This window comes from Primulina huaijiensis, chromosome 13 (assembly GCF_012295235.1).
Source record: "Primulina huaijiensis isolate GDHJ02 chromosome 13, ASM1229523v2, whole genome shotgun sequence".
Classification (NCBI taxonomy): Eukaryota; Viridiplantae; Streptophyta; class Magnoliopsida; order Lamiales; family Gesneriaceae; genus Primulina; species Primulina huaijiensis.
Window position 1 is genome coordinate 17078949 of NC_133318.1, and position 23084 is coordinate 17102032.

Here is a 23084-nt window from a genome sequence, read left to right on the forward strand (position 1 = left end):
CCCCTCTCTCTCTATATATACCCCCTTCCACCGCATTGTAACGCTCTCTATTTCTTCTCTCATACTTCTCTACAGCTAAGATTCTAGAGATGGAGCTGTGAAGAAATCCCCCTAGACCCACAAAAACCCGGGTTTGATTTCAAGTTTCTTGATTTCTTGATCCGGATAGGATGTCGGATATATACTGTACCGATTGCAAGAGGAATACGGAATTGGTGTTTGATCACTCTGCCGGGGACGCCGTATGCTCCGAGTGTGGGCTTGTACTCGAGTCTCGTTCAATTGATGAAACTTCTGAGTGGAGAACCTTTGCGGATGATTCAGGCGATCACGACCCGAACCGTGTTGGCGGACCCGTTAACCCTCTTCTGTCTGACGCAGCGCTTTCGACGGTTATATCTCGGGGTGGTAATGGGTCGACGGGTGATGCGTCGCTGACCCGGTTGCAGAACCGGGGAGGTGATCCGGATAGGGCTATTTTGTTGGCCTTTAAGGCTATATCTAATATGGCTGATAGGTGTGTCTGTGTGTTGTGACCATATTATATATATCTTTTTGTACGTTTTTGTTCAGTGTCATGTGAAATTTGGAGGATTTGTTGTTCGGGTGAAGATTTAACATTAATCTATAAGTTTTTAGTTTGTTTTGAATCTGTTTGACGATACGTGGTTGTAAGATTGTACGATCAAGACTTTACCTTTTTTCGAATGAATTCGTTCATAAATGATGCGGGTAAGATGATGCATTGATCTGTGTATTTGTGCGAATACATGGTTAGGTGTGCCTCTTTTTTAGGAGTTGTAGGTATCATAGTTCCTAGTCAGCTGATTTTGATGTTTTATGTTCGAAATATGTCTTGTCCAATCACAAAGGAAATTATGTTGTGATGATCTATAAATGATAGTTTAGGTGTTCGGTAATCTGTTAGTTTGGGGAGTTTCTCCCCATGAAAGTGCCTAATTAGTTGATACCTAAGTGAGCGAATTGGTTCTTGGTTTAATTCTCATTTTTATGAGCTATTATAATTGATGTTAATAATGTAATCGTGAATACAACTAACTGTAACGGTTTTTGCCTGTTTTAGGTTGAGCCTGGTCACAACCATTAAGGTGCGTGGATTTATACCCAGATTTTCTTGAATCGAGACTGGACTCTATGCATGATTCATTCATTGAAGTTCTACATATCAAATCCTATCACTTGCCTTCTCCATATTTAATACCTCTCCATTATTGTCTATCTATAGTTCCTTTTCCTTTTGTGCATGAGCTTACATGTGTGCGACTTTTTTCTTTTGTTGTTGTCGATTTTATCTTTCTTTTGTTCATCATACATAGCTAAAATAAAGGTGCTATGATTTGCTGTAAATGGTTGAGATGAAGTGTTGCCTTGTAATTATTTTATGATTTATTTAATCTGTGTGCGAATATAAACCAAATCCGATTTCTTCTATCTGTGTGCAAATATAAACCAGTACGTGGTTAAAATTGAGGGACAGGCTGTAAATGGTTGAGATGAAGTGTTGCCTTGCAATTATTTTATGATTCATTTTATCTTTAGGCAAATGTAAACCCAAGTTCTCAAGATATCATATGATTCACTTTTATCTATATATAAACCACATGGCATTTTGGGTGAGTAAAAGTTGGTGTGCTCGTGCAAAAAGCTTTTAAGTTAGCAAATATTGAATATCCATTCAATTTAAATCATTTTCCTTTTTGGCATTTTGGCTTATGTAGAAATTCTTTTACCTGTGCGAAAAGCTGTCTAGATTACAAACATTGAGTTTTTTTGGTACTTTTATTAAAGGATCGGGCTAGTGAAATATATAAAAGGTTGGAAGATCAAAAGTGCACAAGAGGAAGAAATTTAGAGGCTCTTGTTGCGGCATGTATTTACATTGCTTGTCGGCAAGAAGGCAAGCCACGCACTGTGAAAGGTGCTGCCATATTTAATTGCACATGTTGATAATCGTCATTTGCTGTTACCCTGTGCATGACGTACTCTAAACCTGTGGATCTCGATTAGAGATATGCTCCATTGTTGCTGGAGCTACGAAAAAAGAAATTGGCCGAGCGAAAGAATTTATTGTGAAACAGCTGAAGGTGGAGATGGGCGAATCAATGGAGATGGGCACCATTCATGCAGGGGACTACCTGGTGAGTTGTTATTTAAATGAATTAGATAGTTCTTTAGCTATGGAATCTTTATATTTAGTGATGTATATTTTTATTTCAATTTTGTGAGTTATCTTGTCCTTTTTTGCTTTTACAGAGACGTTTTTGCTCTAATCTTGGTATGAGCAATGAGGAGGTCAAAGCTGTCCAAGAAACAGTCCAGAAGTCAGGAGACTTTGATATAAGGTTTTCTGTCTTTTTTGAGTCAAAATTTTACACCTTCTTCTATTGTTCCAATGTCTTATCATCCTGTCACCGCGGTGATCCAGCCTTGCTATTTATGTATCCAAATTTATACCTGAATTTCCAACAAAATCCCATTTCTACCCATTGATGGCAATAAAGTTGGAGAAGTATATAAACATGAATTTTGATTGGTAGCTGTTGATTATGAGTATGCCTAGAAAGAAAGAAGACGGGGAACTGAATAATATTAAATATTTCGGAGAGGAGAAGATTATCATTTTTATTTTCTTTTCATAATGTCATGATACTTTTTTCGTTGCTTCAACATTCAACTATTACATCCTCACAGTTTTTAGGTAAATTAGCCTTTATGTAAGCCATGCATCTTTTCAAATTGCGCTTCGAAATGAAATGAACGATTTGTAGATTTTATAGATGTTTTATAGTATTCTTATATTGTTGATGAATTAGCTTCTTAGGGGAACTACCATTATTCTATGCTTACAGGAGGAGTCCTATATCAATTGCAGCGGCCATAATATTTATGATTACCCATTTGTCTGTGGATTCAAAAAAACCATTGCGAGGTATTTGAATGTTTTCCATCGTTTTTATTTGCTCGTGATCCTTGGTTTAATACGGTTGTCTTATAAGTTTCAATGTATGGGCCATGTTTTGAGGCCATTTTTTCCAAAGCTTTCCTCGTTCACGGGTAAATAGACCACATATCTGATGAAACTGATTCGTCTTTTATTTCAATCCGAATTCCCTTCCAAACTGGTGTCATATCCTAAGATTTCATGGATTCCTCCGTATCGGGTTGAACCCAGATGTGTAATTGTACTGCATAGAATGCTTCTCATAATTTCATATGAGAGCTTGAGTTCGAATTTTTTAATATTCTTGAAGCTCGAAAAATGAATTATTTCAAGCTTGAATATGGCTCAAATTTAGATCGATTCATTAGATTCGAAGTTACTCATAGAGGCTTAATACAGTTAAGAAACTCGAATTACTATTCGAACTTGTTACCTTGTTTAAATTCTAAATATATTTATAATAATAGTAATAAATATATATAATCTTGTGAGTTATTAACAAATTCTTCGGCTCTTAGAAATATGTTGGAATATTTTGGAGTCCACCAAAGTTCGATAATTTCAAATCGGAACTGAATAATATTTGAACTTAGTTAGGTTGAGTAGCACATGGTGTCTCGATATTTCTATGTTTCTGGCTAATTTATGTGATTGTCATCATGCTTTAGAGATTGTATTTGTGTTCCGGTCCATCGGAAATCTCAAATGTTATGCCTGCAGATATCTCTATCGCCACGACAGTTGCTGAAGGAACTATCAAGAATGCCTACAAAGATCTTTACCCCCATGCTGCCAAAATAATACCAGAATGGTATGCCAAGGAAAGAGACCTCAAGAATCTTAATAGTCCCAAGGCCTAAATGAGTTGCTTTTAGTGATGAAAAAAATGGACATGTATTGTGTCATTTTAGTTTAGTCGCCTGGCTAGGTACATACGTGTAATCTACAATTTTTACTCTTGTTGCTGCAAGTTACAGGTTTCCAAAATTGAGATGGACATTATAATTCACATAATTGGGTGTTCAAGCATTATTTGCCTGTTTCTTACAGGAGAACTTGTAGGAAATATTGATTTTCAACTTTGATACTATACGATGGGACATCTTTGTGAAGTAAGAGTCATTTATGAGGATACCATCATGTATTGTGAATAGTCTTGTTGAGATATGATAGTATGGAATATGGGAGCAGTTCCTCAAATTCGAAGAAAAAAACACAGAATTATTTTCGAAAATGCAAGTATGTTGTCCAACATTCTCATCGAAATTGTCGGTTGAATCTATGCCATACCTGAAGTAAATGTATGTGTAGCATAAATTGTCCCTAAATTGTCTATGAGAAACCTCACAAGATTAGGTGCAGTGAGTATATCATATCGAGAGTAGGTTGTGTAACGTGCATGGCATGAAGAATTACAAAGGAACAAAATGCATGAAATAAAATTCACTTGCGAGTTACTACAGGTTATGGCTATATTTGAACACCGATTAAATTAATTTGGAAATCAAGGAATTTATATTAATGATAAGTATTTGTTTCAACTTATTTAAAAATTTTCGGATTCATGCATTAAAATTTTCGATCTACTTCAATAATTTTTCAGCTTCAACAATAAATTTCAAATCTTTAATTTAAATAAAATAAATAATCAGAAACCCATTAGGCCATTACTCAAATCTATGTACGAAAATCCCAAATAAAATTGCCAAATTTTTCAAGAGGTATTATTAACTTTTAAAAAATGTTACAATGTGCTGCAAAGAAAAAAGAAATAGGGACATTATTACTTGTGGGAGACCATTCTGAATGTATAGTACAACTCACACCACTACCTGGAAAATACATGGCATATTCATCTACCTTTTTTAGATATTATGAAAATTGAATCAAATTTGGAACGAGGCATCGGAAAAATGCAAAAATACAAGCCCTACGGTGAGCATAGCAATGGAGCTTACACTCATTTATTTGCTTCGATTAATTCTCTGTACTCTTTCTTCATCTTTACACCCGATATAGTCCTGCATGCAGAATATGCAAATGATGACTGATAAGCCTCGTGGTTTTCATTTACAACACCATTGAATCGAGTTGATGTAAAAATACTTGGCATAAGGAATGCAGTGGGACAAGTAGAGGTGAGGGCGGATGATTTATTTGGGTGGAGGACGCGAAACATGAATTCAAAAAAGAAAAAGATGATATAAAACATACTTGAGCATTTCTTTGTTCTTGAAAAATTGTACACAAGGTGTACCCATGATTCCAGCGGCCTCCGCAATCTCTGGATCTTCCTCAATGTCAATCTCAACAAAGTGGACACTCTGGTCGAATTCATCTATTACCTGCCAGACCAGTTCAGAGCACAGTTCTTCAACGACCAATATAAACTGTGGATTCAAATTTTTAAGGTGTGCATCATAATCAAATATAAGCACTTTGTGTTTCATAGTTCTCTACGTCATCTGCTTTGGTAGGGTCCACCAGTCTTCAGATTTCGTTTCTTACAAGAATCACAGACACATTATAGAATAGCTATTTTTGGGTCCAAATTAAAAATATTATTTGGGACATAATAACGACAATTGAATCAAGGTGATGAAAGGAAATATTACCCCCTGAATAATAATTACCTTCAAAGAAATTTTTTCCTATATCATATCTATTCTTACAACTATCACAAATGGTAACGAGTCTCGTCTAGAAAAATAAAGCATTATACATCACACAGGCCAACATGTTTTACCTAATTATTTATTAGAAACCTCTAAAAACAAAGCCAAACATTAGATGAAAACAGAGAGTAAGAAAACTGTGAATGTAACAAGGTACATAAATAATTATTTTATGAAAAATGGGTGAATAATTTAGAGACAGTTTCTTCTCAAGTTGGAGTGAATGACTCACCTTGCTAAGAATTGGTTTCAATGTCCGACAAGGACCACATGTAGGTGCTGTGTATAGAACGCAAACAACTCTTTGGCTTTCATGATACAACTTCCGTAAAGCATACTGCATAGGGAAAAAGACTTAAAAATTACAACATTAATTTCAATAAGCGGGGTGACTTTAGAAGCTTATGGACCCGGGTCTCATACCTGGCCCTTGTGCTTTGTGAGTGTAATATCAAAACCTTCTATTACATCTCTGTCAGTGAGTTCTTTCTTAACCTCTTCGGTGGCCGGCTGCAAAAGTGAAACAGATGGAAACAATATATTATTCACCACATTTAGATTTTACAATTGCAACACAATCATCGATTCACATTTGTCCTTTTGCCTTTCCGGTGACTTTGCATAAGACTATTAACATGGTTTTGCACGTTTATTTACACAAGCCGATTTTAAGCTGAATATGGTCCACAGAACCTTAAATTATCTGCAGAAGGCAGCTTAAAAACTACAGAATCGGAAACTCTCTCACAAATGTAGTTGTTTTTTTGTGCATGGGAAGTGTGTCCTGATGGACAAATATTCTCCATTAGCGGATCCAAAAATTTTTACCTACCTGGTGAAATTCGATCAGCAGACCTTTGCTTGTTAGATACCTTTCCACTGATAAAGCTGCAATACATCCTGATCCAGCTGCCGTTACTGCTTGTCTCCATTCATGATCCTAGTCACAGATAACAAAATTGTGATACTAAAACAGAAACAAGAGAAGCATAACTAAGATGGATGCAACTGAAGAATAAAAATATAAAACTCAAACTAAGAAATCCTTGTTGCAGATGCTTGGTCTCAATCAGGCAAATCACATGGACATACTAGCCATAATATTTTATATTATACCACTCACAAACTCTATTATGAAGAAGTTTCGCAGCAAAAATTATAGGCGAAAATGAACCATGTCCAACATTTTGCAATGCATGTCTTAGGGTAGAAATGAAACAATACACAAAAGACACAGGCATAGAACTTACAAACAAGAGCTCTCAATGAAATACAGAGCCAGATTAAACTCAACAGAGATGTTTTATTGGGAGAAAAAACGTGCCTATAACACAATGGGAAAACCATCCTCAACTGGAAAATCCAACACTAAATTGATCCATGGATGATTTGGGGAATAATGCCTCAAGCATGTGTCGGAGCACTGAGACCTGTACTTTGAGTGCAGAATAGACTTTCTCCAAGCATACAAATATGGATTATGCACCAAGTCAAATTAACAAAGCACAATTGTAACAAATAAGCATAAATAGTATGGAAATATTAATCACACTGAGATGATGCAGGAAAATAAATATTCTAGACATATTTTACCTGCACATCTCCAGCAGCAAATACACCTTCCACCGAAGTATTTGCAGAACCCTCGTCAACCAAAATATAGCCTGCGGCATCAAGATCAACTTGTCCTTCCAACAACTGGCTATTTGGCGAATGACCTATTCCATAGAACAAGCCTTTTGCGTCTAAAACTGATTCTTCTTTAGTATTGACGTTTCTGATCAATATGCCCGACATCTGCCCTTTCGTGTTGCTGACGACATCCACGGTTTCAGCATTGAAATGGACGGTGACATTTGGGTTGTTAAATACTCTGAAACATTCGCCATAATCAACCTGTTAAGCAAACATTCAGGGACCTGAAAGACAGTCAAGAGAAAACATACATGGAAGACATGCAGAAAATTCAATTAGTTGGCACAAAATTTAAAATATCATGAATAAAACATGAAAACAGAGCCCATCCAGACATCATAATGCCACAAAAATCAAGAGGAGCTATTCAAGTGCTTTGACCTCATAAACTATCAACATCAATATTTCCACTTCGTGGTACAACCAGGAAGCATTAACCAACAATGGCTAAGCGAAGCAAAAATCAGTATAAAAAAGATACATCATCAAATTCAAGACACCACATCTCAGTGTCAAAGAGACAGAGCTATATACTTCTAAATGAAACAAATATATGCATTCTTCACAAATCAATATATCTTTCTTCATGAAGTTGCAATTTGCAACAATAGTCATCACAGACTTCAACAAATATGAAAAAAAAAGTGAACGTTTATTTCACTTCCAAACAGGTTGAGTTGCTCGACCAACAATTATTTATTGATTTTTTAGATTCACTATATAGGAGGCAGAATTAGTATAATAATGTGGAAAAATTAGAACTGCTGTTTTACACCTCTATATACATACGTTAACAAGCCACTGGCCAACTTGATGAACTGAGCATGAATACACATAACCCTAAACGGAAAACCTATTTTTCTTTCTGTCATTAGCTTTCAAGAGAAGATCCGTTCACCGCAAATAGATATCCAATGCAAGAAGAAACCTTAATAATAACATTGCCAGAAAAGTGCATAGGAGAGAGAATGACTGGGTTCAGGTGCCTTATTACATCTTATGCAGCGTAAGAATTAGCAAAAGAAAGGAAGTTCAGGATATTCTGGAGATAAATTTAATGTGAAAACTCCAAATGTGCGCAAAAAGAGTAGGAAGAAAGAACCAGATTGATTAGCAAAATTTTACTGACATTTGAAAGTGGAAAAACTAATTAAAAAAGAGTTCCCCACATAGACAATAATATTCCACTAATGATTTTCAGATTATTCATTAATTGAATTAATTCATTACAAGAGCAAATCAAACAACATGAGCAGATGCGTCAGAAGTATACAATCTTGCTCACCTATCTTGCATTGCTTTTGATGCCCTCAGTTGGTCCTTACGAACAAGCAAGTGGACAAGACGAGCATACTTGGTCAAGTATAATGCTTCCTCTGTGGCTGTATCACCTCCACCAACCACAGCAAGGACTTGACCTTTAAACAATGGGGATGCCCCATCACAGATTGCACATGCACTTATTCCTCTACTCCAGAATTCATCTTCTCGAGGTAATCTCAGCCTCTTTGCAGTTGCTCCAGTAGCATATATGATACTGTTGCATTTTACCTGAAAAACAGGACAACCAGTGGTGCAATTCAAGTTTTTACGTACAATTTTTTTTGTCAAATTTGCAATAGTAAATCTGTCATCAGATGGAAATCGTGCTCCTTAAATGATGACTTAGTAAATTGGTGATATCTTAACAAAAGAAGAGCTAAAAAACTACAGTTTCTATAAGTACACATATTTAAGTATTATTTAATCATAATATTGTTGAATCAGATGACACATAACATTCACAAGGGTTTATGGACCATGCAACTTCAAATGTGTATTTAATAGTGTGAGGGTACTCGATATGAAAACTAACATTTGTCAGATGAAATGGCTATTGGATACGCAACCTAAAACTTCAACAGGTGGATGAAGTAATGCCATAAAATGTAACCGTCTGAGCTACTCCAGAGAATAGCATGGTATTATCATGCTGATCCATTTTAGGAGAAACATGACAACACAACCAATATTTCAAATGCTACGGATCCTCACCCAGACACTGTGGAAATCGCAGGCATTAAAATAGCGTATATACTAAATAACAACATAAGAATCATATTTATCAAATGTTGAAAAGAAAACTTCACGTGAGAACCTCATATTTCTATTTTATATCAAGTATAATGCATAATGCCCTCAATTTCATGGCAAGATGAAATTTTTGTCCAACTAGTGCAACATTTAGTGCTGGTTATCAAAGATGCTATCCACTGCAAGAATGTATCACCTTGCGATCACTACTTTTCACTGTAAAAGGTCTGTTATTCACGTCAATGAATTCGACATCTTCTTGAAACAATTCAGCTCCCCAACGCTCAGCTTGCCTTCGCATCCTAGTCAAATGAGGACAACCAAGACAACAATCTTCTTTCCTTCAACGCAAATAATGTGAATATCAGTAAGGACCAATGACGGTCAGATATATACCTATCCATTAAGTCTGGACCAGTTATTCCATCTGGAAAACCAGGAAAATTTTCCACTTCAGTGGTGGTCATCAATTGGCCCCCTGGAACACCACCTACTTGGTATCCCTCAAATACTACAGGCTTCAAATTAGCTCGAGCCGCATATATAGCTGCTGTGTACCCTGCAGGACCTGATCCTATAATTACCACATTCTCAAGATCCTGGTCTGCCAAAGGAAAAGAAATCAATACATTTAAAGAGTATATACATAACTAAATTTCAACTCAAACTCTGAAAATTCCTTATTTCTGCATAAAAAATGAATAACACAGCGATCAGGATTTGTGCTTATAGCAACATTTTGCTTCTAATCAGAACAAACCATTGCTTGCAGCCTCAACAGCAGAAAAATTTCAACCTAACCTCAAAATGCACAGAACTTTACTGAACTATAAACAGAACCAGGCTGCATTAGCACACCATAAACATAATAAGAGACCTGAAGAGGTAGGCTGTTCTTCCGCGGAGGAGGCGCGAAAGGTGCGACCAGGAAAACGGCGAGTTAAGCGAGTCGAAACACCAGCTGAACCGACCCGATAGTCCGGCCGGCGCGCTGAACCACCTTTGAAGAAGATCAGATTGGCCCGAGCTGGAAGAAGAACGCTGTAGAGAGTGGAAGGGGTGGCCATTGAGGAGATAGGTACTGGCTGAGCCGATTGGGCGGCGGCTCGTATCAGGAATCCCGCCTCGAAATCAGCTCCGGCTCTGGATACGACGGAGTTTGCTAGCTTGGGAGAGGGAGCAATGGCCATTGGTTTTGGAGAATGGATAACATGTTGAACATATAGTGAGGTCCAAAACCAGAGGCTTATTAGTATTTGTTCTCTTACTCATAATTTGTACCATATTTTTCTAAATAATAGATAATTATTAAATCAATTGTAAATCTTAATATATAATTTATTAAATATTTTGAAGAATAATTTTCATTTTAGATTTTAATGTGTGTATGGTTTAAGAAGGAATCAACCTTTTTTCTTCAATAATTTAAGGCAAAAACTTGTGTGAAACGATCTCACAGGTCATATTTTGTGATACGGGTCTCTTATTTGGGTCATCCATGAAAAAGTATTACTTTTTATGCTAAGAGTATTACTTTTATTGTGAATATTGGTAGAGTTGACCCGTCTCATAAATAAAAATTCGCGAGACCGTCTCACAAAATAATTACTCTATAATTTAAAGAGTTTGTTAGATAAGCTTATTTTTCAAGCTCTAATAATAAAAAAATACTTGTTTACGCATAGACAATAAATAGAAATAAATTTGCATAATGTTATAAATGTTGGGTACAACTTTTATAGGTAACTAACAAAATGTGAACTTTTAATATCCAAAATTTAATGAATAATGTCATGTAAAGTTTAATTAGTCTATGACCGTCGAATCGAACGTATGTCGCTTTACATAACTAATATTAATAGTTAGTTATAATGATGTAACTTCAATTCTTTTAACCTTTACAGCAGCTAAAACACCACATTTTAATTAACGTAATGATATGGACAATTCTTATTTCTCAACAATTTTCTTTACAACGATTGCACGCATTGCAATATTTGAAAATCGAATATGTGATCTTGTTCTGATACCAATTATATGATAAAAAGCTTATCGATTTAAAAAAAATAGCTAATTGTAACGATAAAACTTTTTGTAAAAAAATCTAGTAATTCAAACATCATTTTTCAATTACTTTCACATGAAGACAATTATTGTTTCCCAACTGAACTGATGTTCAATAAATTGTAAAGGGCTCTCTAGTTAGCTTAACGACATGATTTAATACTCACAGCTTATAGAGTATTGAATTTTTTAGATTAGAAAAAAAATTATATATTGTTAGGCAAAGCATGCACATTAAAAAAGAAATGAATTGACAATTAAATTGGAAGTCAATGAATCTCAGCTGCCGTATGATATTAAGAACCTTCCGACACGTTTTGATTAGTGAATAATACTCAATTAAAAAATACTTAGATATGAAACACTTCTCAAAATCCAAAAAATATAAAAGAAAAGTTTTTTTGTCTATTAAAAAACAATAAATACATTAAATTACGCACTTACCTGCTCATCCATTTTTTTTTAAAAAAAATAATAATCATCAACAATTGTAACACCAACACCATTATATTAGACTTTAAATAATATATTTCACAATATTTTTTAAATTTATTAAAAATAATTTTATTTTTTAATCAAAAAATTCTTCAGTTTTTAACCATCGGAAATTTTTTTGAAATAAAACTGCAAATATACATGTTATACGATCAGAACATTTATATTGTACATCAAGGGTACAAATTAGGGATGATAAAGGGGCGGGGCGGGGCGAGAATGCCTTCCTCATCCTCGTCCTCGTCCTCGTCCTCGAATATGAAACGCGTCTCGATTCTCCCATCAATCCCCGTTTTTTCAAATTGGGGATTCCTCGTCTCCGTCTCTGCGGGGATTAAGTTTCCAACCCCTTCCCATATACTGTTCTATCTATTTGGGAAATCCTCACCCTCGACTCTGCGAGAATTAAGAAGGTATTTGACTAAATTTATTTAAAACATCTTATAAATTGTCAAACAATTTATTTTGATAGCATATAAGTTGTTTGTAACTTTTTTATCAAACAAATTATGGAACTTAACTCCTGAAACAACTTATAAGTTGTTTTTTAGAGCTTATAAACTCTGCAAACCACCTCTAAATCTTCATGTATGTCCCTATCCTCGTTTCAAATAGTCTAGAAAGATATTGGGACAAATTTGTCATCTTCATCCTCGCATCCCCAACCCCGCAGAGATTAAATCTCCATCTTTGTCCTCACGATCACCGCTTCAAATACCATTTACTTAAAAAATATTGATTCAAAAATCTAATTGCATATATAAATAATAATATTACTTAAACAATACAAACATTAATAATTCACGGTTTAATATAAAAGAAAAAAGAAACAAAATCATTATCAAGAGTGAGATCGTGAACGAGATTTGAGGGTCCCTTTTTTTTCCCTCTAATTTGTTACTTGTTAGGAAAAGTTATATTATTATTATTATTATTATTATTATTATTATTATTATTATTATTGGGGTTGGTTTGGAATAGTTATATTATTGTTAGGAAAAGTTATATTATTATTATTAATGTTATTCGTCGTCGTCGTTGTTGTTGCTGCTGCAGGGATTTGAAAAATCTCCGGATTTGAACCTCTACTCGAAAACGTATATCCGAACCCGTCCCATTTCGGGTTTTCTTCACGAGACGCCCGTAGAAAAAATTTTAATCTCTAGTACAAATGAATCAAGCTACTATTAGTAGTTCGGTCAGAAATTGACTCGAACTTTATTTGATCGAGCTTGAATTTGAGTATCTCGAACATTAATTGTGTCTAATAGTGAGCTACTCGAATATATAAATATGTGTGTGTGTTTATTTATTTAGAATTATGTAATTTAAATTATAAAACATCTATGTTTTATTTTCAAGCTTTTCAAGTTCGAGTAACTCGATATATATACGAGTCGAGTTCGATCATGAAGTTGATTACTTGATCGAGTTCGAACAATAAAAAATAAAATCGATTCGAACTCGAGTTCGACTTGATTGCATCTCTAGTGTGAACAACCTCTATTGCAATGCAAACTTTAATATTCTAAAATACCTCTTTGAATAGCGACCACTAAAATCTTAAATATTTTTTTTGCCTTTTTTTAAATACAACTTTCCTTGGAATAATAATACAACATATAACATTAAATAAATAAACAAAAAAATTCATCACAAAAAAGTCATGTATATTTAGTATTTTTCAGTAATATATATATATACAGACACACACACACATAATGACTAAAATATCTCTATTTTGTTATAACAATACCTCAAAACACACAATTATTTATCCAAACAATAGAATCACCTCCACCACCTCAATCACATGATCATTGTTGTTAGACAAAAAGATTTATATGATATTTAATTTTTCTAAATTTAATTTTCACAATTTTTAAACAAGAATATTTATATATATAAAAATAAACTATACAAACACACAATATACATAAAAATACACTAATATGTCTGGTTTTCGNAGACAAAAGGAAAAAGCAAGCTGTACATTCTCATGAACTGTGGAGTCGTATTGGGTTTCTATTGTTGGGTTTGGGAGTTTCTGTCTGCCCTTCTTCTCTTCTCCTAGACCCCTAAATATCATTCCTTCTAACTCACAGTTTCTCTTCCCTTAATTTTTGTGTGTGTGTGTGTGTGTGTGTGTGTATTAGCAGATCGAAAGGGTACTTGATTTTGACTAACAAGCTAGATCAAGTCGTTTCTAGCTGTATGATGATGGAGGTGTGCGATCATCCAAGTGACGAAAAGAGTTTGGCGGAATATGTTCGGAATGTTACGGCTTCGCCTTTCTTGGTGAGGACATACATGGTGGTGGATGATCCGGCCACCGACGAGGTCATATCGTGGAACGCCGACGGCACGACGTTCATTGTGTGGCAGACGGCGGAATTCGCGCGAGACCTCCTTCCCACGCTGTTCAAGCACAGCAATTTCTCCAGCTTCATTAGGCAGCTCAACACTTACGTACGTGTTTTCATTTATGTTATAAGTTTCGTATTCGAATCAATAGGAAAATGAAATTTAGAAGGATCGATCCATGTGTAAGCAATATTCTGTTTCAATATATATAATTCCATTTATTTTTAAAAATCATTGATCAGATTCCAATACATTAATGTTCTTCTTATTAATAATTTTTTTATCATACAAATATAGGGTTTTCGTAAGGTTGCAACAAGCCGGTGGGAGTTCAGCAATGAAATGTTCCGCAAGGGCGAGAAAGATCAACTATGTGAGATTCGCAGAAGAAGGGCATGGTCTAACAAGCCACTGCACAACGTACAAAGCCAAAATGCGGCACCAAAACTATCTGACCATCAACATCAAATATCCGATGAAGATCAACGGTCGTCGTCAACTTCATCATCATCGGAATATACCTCTCTAATATGTGAAAACAAAAGGCTAAGGAAAGAAAATGGGGTCCTGAATTTCGAGCTCGAAATCACCAAGAAGAAATGTAAACAACTTCTTGAATTGGTAGCCGTTTGTGAAGGAGATGCGGAGAAAGAAGAAGAAAATTATGAACATGAGGGGCCTATGCTTTTTGGTGTGAGATTAATGGAAGTTCAAAGGGGGTTAGATCACAAGAAGAGGAAAAGGGTTGAGGTTAATTAATTAACTCAGACCGAATAAGTCAGTCATTATAGTTTTCAAATAAGAAAGTTAGGTTTTACATGTCTTATCTGTAGATTAATTTGTCCAATATTGCCAAATCCAGCATTTGGCTTGAGTTATAAATCTTGACATGTACCAAACGATATCGAACAAAACCAACAACCCTATACATATACACAAAACTTTTGTAATACGGTTTCACGGATCTATATCTGTGAGATTTATCTTTTATTTGAGTCACCTATATTATTATTGTAAATATATATGAACATGATCGACTCCTCTCGTGAATAAAGATCCATGAAACCGCCTCACTAATGTATATATATATATTTGAAACGTAGAGAGTATTATTTTCATTGGAGGTTTAGATATCTATCTTGTATATAAATTTAAAAATACAGTGAACAAGAACAGATTTATTCCAATGTAATTCTAATTTAAACCAAAGTTTTATTCAAGTGGCTATATATTGGATGGTTTTACTTTGAATAACAATGGTTGCCACAGAAAAATGAAATAGATCATTTTCTCGAGAAAAAAAAAAAGAACAGATTTGGTCAAAATGTTGAACAAAAGCACATTGAAATATACTTCCATTTTACATTCGTCGTTCTTGGAGAAAGTCAGCTGTTTGACTTCAAGGAAATTCGTGGATGGATCTTGTCACAGCGTAATAATTTTCCCGAAAAATTGTTATTAGTTTTTTGGTTCAATTGGATTATTAAGTTATTGATTATTATCCGAAAATTTAATTCAAATATAACAAGTGCCATGCATGAACCGGGCATGTCGGTCGATGTTGATTATGATGTATATAAATCAAGCTTTACATTTTAGTTTTAATATGTTTTTTTTTTAAAATTCTGACGTTGTGTTGATGTATGTTCATGTGGCACCAATTTAATGTTGATATCACTTACGTACGTAGTGACACATCAACACTTCAATCGAAAAATGACTAAACTTACCAACAGTCGAAAGATACATTATATTAGTAAATTAAAATTTGATAATACAAATTATCAAAATCGTAAAAAGAAAAATTACGATTTTCCTTAAAATAAAACACTATTTGAAATATAATGAAAAATATCCAACTAGAGTCGTGTTATNAATCACATGTATTAAATCTGAAAACATAAATCGATATAAAACTGTAAATAACTCGTGACTCTACAGCTCAGACGAGACTCATTCCTAGTCTAGGGATCCCGGTTTCCAGACGTTGGCATACTATATCGAATCTCAGTAATAGAAGTAAATCCACTCCTAATCAAACATCGATATAAACCAAACATCAAGTGTCTTGACCTATCCGTCAAAGACTTTGGCACCTCCGCCAATAACTCCTCTGTGACAATGTGCAATGGGCCAGTGACTACTCTATCGCAGTCTGGCACCTCTGTCACAAGACCAATCGTCTAATCACGCTTTCTATAACTCAATAGAACAAGCATATCAATTCAAATCAATGCATATAATAATAATAAATATGTGGTTTAGGGAAACTCAAGTTATATCTAACTCGAGTCATTCTCCCAGGTTCGACATTGACTTATACCTTTCTTTCGTAGTCTCGGTCTGAAGCAATATAAGTGTTGAACTCAAGACTGTCTCTGTAAATCTGAAATGACATATCGAGAATAGCAATATCACCATTCCATTCCCAATTCAATATTGAATCTGATTAATCTGAATTTAATTCAAATCAACGGCATAACGGCACAATCCCGATATCCCCGTCAATATTATATCAACAGATAACAATTACAAATCATAACCCATATCCGGTACAATCTGTAATTCATTCATAATCCAAATCTGTCCCATTTTCAATTAATATAATCAGAAAATCATAATAATTCCAGAATCAATCCGTTTTCTGATCTAACTTCGATTCTACGGTGTCTAGTATTCCCAGAACACATAATAATGATCAAATAACAATTCTCCCAATATCATAATTTCAAATGATAACAGAACTCAATAAAACTTACGTCCAGTTGTAGCTCGTGTCGAGAGGAGTACGGTACCGTGTCCGGATTTAATTTCTGATAGCCAGAGCTCGTACAAGCAAAAATCTAAGAATTGAGGAAGCTTGAGGATTTCTTTCTCGGAAACTCTCGGTTTCTTGCTGAAGATTTGAAAGAAATGAAGCATTTTAACGTTTTATATGCATGATGTGACAAGTGTCACACTCAACTTTCCATAATTGCACTTTAGTCCCTCAACTTTTCACTATTTGCAAATCGGCCCCCGCTCAATCTTTTAATTCAATTTCAATCCTACTTAATTACAAAAACCGTGGAATCTAATTCATCATTCCAAAAATTCATAAATTAAATAATCTCGGATTAAAATGATATAATCTCGGGCCTTACATGTTATAACTCCTATAAGTTGATTATTGCAAGGTTCTCACCTCTATTTTTTTTTAAAAAAAATTATGATGTTTGAAGCGTAATGGATTTTGTAAATTATACATATATCTCAAAAAATTTAATAGATATAATATCGGATGAAGAAAATTCTAAATAAATATAAAATCGCAAAAAATTAAAATTTCACATTAAAAATAGTAATGTGACCGTTGCCCCGATTGGGCTTGTACAAAATAAGATGTGCCATTGAATGGGAAGTAGGTCTCTTGTGAGACGATCTCACGAATCTTTATATGTGAGACGGGTCAATTCTACCGATATTCACAATAAAAAGTAATATTTTTTCCATGAATGACCCAAATAAGAGATCCGTCTCACAAAATACGGCTCGTGAGACCGTATCACACAAATTTTTGCCTTGAATGGGATAGTCCTATATATTTACTGGAAAGCCCTAAAACATTTGCAGTTGGCAACTTGCTTAGTCTTCCCTTCCATCAGTCCATGTATCTTGCTTATGGATTTGAATCTTCTGATCCCGTGGATAAGCACAACCCCATATGTTATGCATTTTTTTTAATACAAAATCGCCAATTAATGATCTTGTAGACCCTTCATATTGTCAGATAAATTTGAAGAGTTGTTAAATGAAACAAAAATCTTCAATTGATGATCTTTTATAAAAAAATATGTAGCACTTGGTGTTGTGCTTACCTACACAACAGATGACCCAAATCTCTTGCTTTCAGCTCTTGGATGCCAAAATTAATAAATAAGAATATATATGATAACAATAAAATTTCACAAGCAAAAGTAACAAGAAGGACATCGTGAACAAGGAGAATGAGCTAGGGATCACTCACTCAATCGTCAATCAGCTTCATCAAGCAAAATTCTAGCAAACCGTCTTATTTTAATTCCAGTTTTATTTTCACTAATCAATGTAAATTAGCATACTTTGTCAGCGGAATTTGTAATTGTTATCCCTCAGCTTTATTTTTCTCTTTTTATTGTAAACATTTTTAATGACATAAATGTATGTTAGTTTAAGCGTGTATGATTGAGAGTGGTAATCTAATTTGAACTGTAAACAAATAAACACGTACCTCACCGGACTCATGAGTATAACAGCCCGACCTATTAGCATCCAATTAAGTGCACTCTACGTTGACAAAAATATACGAAAATGAAGTTGCGTTTTGACTTACAACTATAGTTTTTGCCCTATTGATAAGCGATTGATCATAACAATGTTACTTGAAGGATTTGATTTCTCAATATGCTTTAGTTTCATCCCTAGTTTCTGGTTAGATTTTTTTTGACATCAAATCGATGAGGTTATAATCAACGGCTAAATCAAGAACCTGAAGCGCTTAGTTTTAGAAGTTATATTTTTCTTTATTTTGCAATCATACAGTCTTTTTTTGTAAATTCTTTAGATGTTATGTTTGGATTAAATATTGTGGATTTTTAAGAGAATTTCAAATAAAAATATTTGAAAACGAATGGATTTCAAACGACAAAATTTGGAAAGAAAAAAACGATTAAAATCGAAATTTGACAAATAGAGTATAGAAAACTATAATTAAAATTGAGATTTTTTTGCTAGTATAAAAAAAAACAGGTGATTCGATTGTATTTATTGAATAATAACAGTAATTATTATTAATGGCTTCACTGTTCAATAATTTGTTGAATGAGTTCATTAACTCAAAACTCCTAAAATTAGAATAAAAAGAGATATAATTTTAAAAAATGTGTAAACTTTAAATTGCACATTTATTAAAGTACAAGAGATTAATATGTCTGAGCCGTTTAAAACAAAATCAGTGAACTTGATGGGGCCAAATTGAAATATTTAATTTTTAAGGCACCGATTTGCATTTACGTTGTGTTTATCCGCCACCCCCAACAAAGGCAACGTTGCAGTTTGCAGGAGCTAAATCTAAACCAAGAAACCATCTCTGAAAATTAAGGAACAGAAAAAATGGCAGCCATGGAAAATGTTGTAAATTAACAAAAGGCCGGCCTGATTCGATTTCATGGTGGAGTCGAGGATTTCACCGAACACTTGGTTCTGCAAGTAGGACAAGAAGAATGCAGAAGCAGCCATTGTTGGATACAGTTCACATGAAATCCATGCTTACAATCCTCCAAAACCCTGAGTTTCTCCCCAATTTCGAACTCCGTTAAGCAGATTATGCACTCCATCTCTTCCCCAGCTAGCTTCATCCCCTCCGTGTAATCCAGGACCGGGATTTCCGCCTCCGCTCCCCCCGCCCCGTTCTCGAGTTCCTGCTTCCCATCCTCCGAAGTCTGTGATTGTTGTCCCCGCCGCCGTCTGTAATGAATCCGGATGACGTATCGAATGGCGGAGTTGAACGCGAGACCACAGATCAATGCGCATGTGAGGAATACAATGACTAAGGCCGTGTTTGCCTTGAATTCTTTGGAACTGGAGTACGGCCACCAGGGACACCTCTGCACGTCGCATTTGGACGACGGATACGGCGGTTGCGCTGCGGTGTAAGCTGGTGGAGATAAGCGGCTGTGAAATTCATCCAGCGAATAAGGTGCGTCCCTCATTTATTTGTATGTATAGATAAAAAGTCGACGCTTTTCTTCGTTTATTGAGGGAGGGAATGAAGGTATCGGCAATGAAATAATTGAAGAAAGACGTAAATACTCGCGCATATANCACCTATGTGAGCACCGATGAGGTGTCACTCATCCATTGAATGTGATGAAATATAGAAAAATTGCGTATCCAATGGTGAGTGACACATCATCGGTGCTCACATAGGTGTGCAGCATATCAAAACTCTATATATATATATCTATATCTATATATATATCTTGTAGTAGACGGAATGGGCGCTTCCTTCATCAATGAATCGTAAGTTGCATGCAATTTTGTTTTCTAACTTAATTCGGATAAGTCATCGATTTTATTCAATCATGGGAGTTACGTGTTACGATGGTTGTGGTTATAAATCAGACCCAGAAGCAAAAAAGACAAATTCCAAAACATTTAAACAAAAAATATTGTCCGTTTTGGTGTCAATTAAAGGTCCCCCACAACTTAATGAGCAAAATCATCCAGAGAATTGTAGGCTCGGGAAATACTATATTATTTATGGCATGAATCACAAATTCACATGTATCATAATTAATAGGAGATAAATTTATATCTTCGTCTCCCACTTTCTTTTAAGCAGGAACATAAGTTTAGACTGAAGATAAATTACGTATAACGACTACGTACTAACGTTGTAGCTTACAAATCACGACAGTCGGAAAAATGAGCTTGTCCCCTCTAACTAATAAAGACTGGTAGTTTATTAATATTTATTATTATTATTACTATTTATCAAAACGGGTTTTTCATTTTGCGGCTTATATCATTTCACATAACGTTTTACGTAACTTGGATTTATAACCTAATAAGTTTTGGAAAACAGACTAATATAAAATTAGATTTAATCTATTTTCCCAAGCTTATGAAACTATATATAACGAAAAAAAATTACTCGTTCTTTCATTTTTATTCGAAGTTTTTAAGAAAAATTCCACTGAATAATACCAAAAAATAAGATGACTCTTTGACTATATTACTCAACCAAATACCCTTCAAATACTTTTTAAATATTCTAATAGAATAAATTAATAGAAGAAATATATAGAAAATTGATGGTCAAAATTCTGATTTACTCTATCAATGGGCAATATCTGGAATACTAAAAGGCGTTAGACCAATAATCAATGAAAAATATTCGGAATATCAATGGCGGAAGACCAATTGATTATATTATGCTTGTAATTTGACATCTTTTAAATATCCACATTTAGTGTCTCATCTCATTTTTAGAGAGTATATAATACATTTTAGAGAATGAAAAAACATATCAAGAGACTTAATGTGACGTCCGATCCCACATCAGAATGAGAGGAATTCTAAGATTAACATGCAGATATGAGACTATACAGTTGACGATATATTAAAATATTTGATAAGTATACTCATATCAACCAGATGCATCTTCTTTTCGAGATCTCATAAATTAAATACTCCGAAGTTAATCGTGTTTAACTTGAAGAAACTATGGGATGTGTGATCCACACTCAGAAGTTTCTTAGGAAGCATATGGATGAGAACATAAGCATCCCGAAGGGATTTGTGAACAACCATCGAATCAGGGATATTACATCTAATATGATATTATTACATAAATTTAATATATAGATGATACTAGTTAAGAAGTAGAAAAGGTAACCAAACTTTCGTAAAATTGTACGTTTCTTTTTTTTTTTCTATAATAAAAAATTATAAAGATACTCCGAGCATACTCACGTACGAGAATAAAAACATCAAATGTCAAACCGTTCATGCTGAATATATCACCTATGGGGATATTCATAATGATATAAATTGTTCATATAAAGAAATACATGCAATTTGTTATGAAAGAAAATCATCTCTAAATATGCAAAAGAGTCTTCAAATATCTTTTCGTTTCTGGCTATCCAAATAAGGTATGCAAAGACACAAAATGCCAAGGCTCGAGCATTCGTAGTCCGAGACGTGCCTTGACAAACTTTCTTGAACCACTTCAAGGATTTTAGCAAGTTTGTCTCCGCAAATATATATTAGAGTAGGTTCTTGTGAGACAGTCTTACGAATCTTTATGTGTGAGACGAGTCAATCCTACCGATATTCACTATAAAAAGTAATACTCTTAACATAAAAAGTAATAATTTTTCATGGATGATTCAAATAAGAGATCCGTCTCACAAAACACGACCCGTGAAACCGTCTCACACAAGTTTTTGTCAATATATTAAAGTTGAAACCAAAAATAGTTACTCTAAATTTCCTACTCAATATGCGTGTATAGGTAAAAGGAATTTGCAGTCATGTGAAATTCAAATTTATTACTTGGATATGACATTATGGTATAAATATATTTTAGCACAATTTATAAAAAAAAAATTTATTTATTATAAATGCGATCATCTTCAATTAAATAACCAACTGATTACTTCCATGAAAAAGAAAAGATGGATCTATCCACATATTTTCCCTCAAATTGGCCATGAAAGCACATTATCTTTGGCGCACAAATGTCCAAAATTGGTGGTGTCGCAATCCAACGATCTTTGGATGATTTGTTCCACTTTACACAAGGCAAGGTACAGAAATTATTCAAGTAGCAGAGCAATTCCCTCGAGAAAAGGCAACTGAAGNATATGTTAGGTGGGGGATTGGGATCGTTGGTTCTTTGTTCTATGTGGATCGACGTTACACCAGCATTCCAATATAACTCCTCTACGCTTAAGTACGAGAGATTGTGACCATAATGATTTTAGAGTGACAACTGGTATATCTATATCTATATATATAGAGGGTGTGCTAAGGAGCTAGATAATGTGTCGAGGAGCTAGAATGAGCTGAGAAATTAGAATATAGAGGGTGAGTGAAGTAGTTGGAGTTGTGCCAATTGTAGCCAAGAGAGGCAACAAGGTTGAATGCTCGCCCTTAGTAGGCGAGCTCCTAGCTATAGTCTCGTCTCATGGGCGAGCTCCCAACAAAAAGGGTGTGAGAGTTATACGTAT

General features: G+C 34.5%; 4 protein-coding genes across 5 annotated transcripts; 2 read left to right on the forward strand and 2 right to left on the reverse strand.

Annotated features, from left to right (window-relative positions):
* Positions 1–4094, forward strand: LOC140991624 (transcription initiation factor IIB-2-like). The gene is made up of 7 exons (XM_073461703.1): positions 1–517; positions 1085–1109; positions 1810–1939; positions 2029–2159; positions 2275–2363; positions 2871–2950; positions 3683–4094. Exons 1-7 carry the CDS (start codon positions 171–173, stop codon positions 3820–3822), a joined length of 942 nt encoding a protein of 313 aa, XP_073317804.1. The 5' UTR covers positions 1–170; the 3' UTR covers positions 3823–4094.
* A 629-nt stretch (positions 4095–4723) lies between these two features.
* On the reverse strand, positions 4724–10640 carry LOC140991588 (thioredoxin reductase NTRC-like). Its single transcript, XM_073461631.1, has 10 exons — positions 10283–10640; positions 9802–10009; positions 9602–9707; positions 8618–8883; positions 7231–7510; positions 6470–6577; positions 6061–6147; positions 5870–5974; positions 5177–5307; positions 4724–4983 (listed from the first exon to the last, which is right to left on the reverse strand). Exons 1-10 carry the CDS (start codon positions 10593–10595, stop codon positions 4923–4925), a joined length of 1665 nt encoding a protein of 554 aa, XP_073317732.1. The 5' UTR covers positions 10596–10640; the 3' UTR covers positions 4724–4922.
* Positions 10641–13938: 3298 nt separating this feature from the next.
* Positions 13939–15278, forward strand: LOC140991850 (heat stress transcription factor B-3-like). Of its 2 annotated transcripts, XM_073462011.1 has the most exons (3): positions 13939–14433; positions 14626–14726; positions 14757–15278. In XM_073462011.1, the coding sequence occupies exons 1-3, from the start codon at positions 14179–14181 to the stop codon at positions 15085–15087; spliced, it is 687 nt and encodes a 228-aa protein (XP_073318112.1). In that variant the 5' UTR covers positions 13939–14178; the 3' UTR covers positions 15088–15278. The 2 variants fall into 2 exon arrangements, with proteins under 2 accessions (XP_073318112.1, XP_073318111.1); XM_073462010.1 differs by having other exon boundaries at positions 14626–15278.
* Positions 15279–19306: 4028 nt separating this feature from the next.
* On the reverse strand, positions 19307–20144 carry LOC140991669 (RING-H2 finger protein ATL79-like). Its single transcript, XM_073461761.1, has one exon. The coding sequence runs from the start codon at positions 20055–20057 to the stop codon at positions 19512–19514; it is 546 nt and encodes a 181-aa protein (XP_073317862.1). The 5' UTR covers positions 20058–20144; the 3' UTR covers positions 19307–19511.
* Positions 20145–23084: the final 2940 nt, after the last annotated feature.

What these genes read in the sequence shown, in the direction of transcription:
- LOC140991588 (XM_073461631.1), bottom strand. Translation starts at nt 10,595, where the DNA reads ATGGCCATTGCTCCCTCTCCCAAGCTAGCAAACTCCGTCGTATCCAGA. An exon ending in TTGCTGCTGGAGATGTGCAG is followed by an intron (nt 6,578 to 7,230) that starts GTAAAATATGTC and finishes ATCTGTGACTAG; the next exon opens with GATCATGAATGGAGACAAGC. An exon ending in TCACAAAGCACAAGGGCCAG is followed by an intron (nt 5,975 to 6,060) that starts GTATGAGACCCG and finishes TTCCCTATGCAG; the next exon opens with TATGCTTTACGGAAGTTGTA.
- LOC140991669 (XM_073461761.1), bottom strand. Translation starts at nt 20,057, where the DNA reads ATGAGGGACGCACCTTATTCGCTGGATGAATTTCACAGCCGCTTATCT.
- LOC140991624 (XM_073461703.1), top strand. Translation starts at nt 171, where the DNA reads ATGTCGGATATATACTGTACCGATTGCAAGAGGAATACGGAATTGGTG. An exon ending in ATATCTAATATGGCTGATAG is followed by an intron (nt 518 to 1,084) that starts GTGTGTCTGTGT and finishes TGCCTGTTTTAG; the next exon opens with GTTGAGCCTGGTCACAACCA. An exon ending in TTCAAAAAAACCATTGCGAG is followed by an intron (nt 2,951 to 3,682) that starts GTATTTGAATGT and finishes TTATGCCTGCAG; the next exon opens with ATATCTCTATCGCCACGACA.
- LOC140991850 (XM_073462010.1), top strand. Translation starts at nt 14,179, where the DNA reads ATGATGATGGAGGTGTGCGATCATCCAAGTGACGAAAAGAGTTTGGCG. An exon ending in TTAGGCAGCTCAACACTTAC is followed by an intron (nt 14,434 to 14,625) that starts GTACGTGTTTTC and finishes ATACAAATATAG; the next exon opens with GGTTTTCGTAAGGTTGCAAC.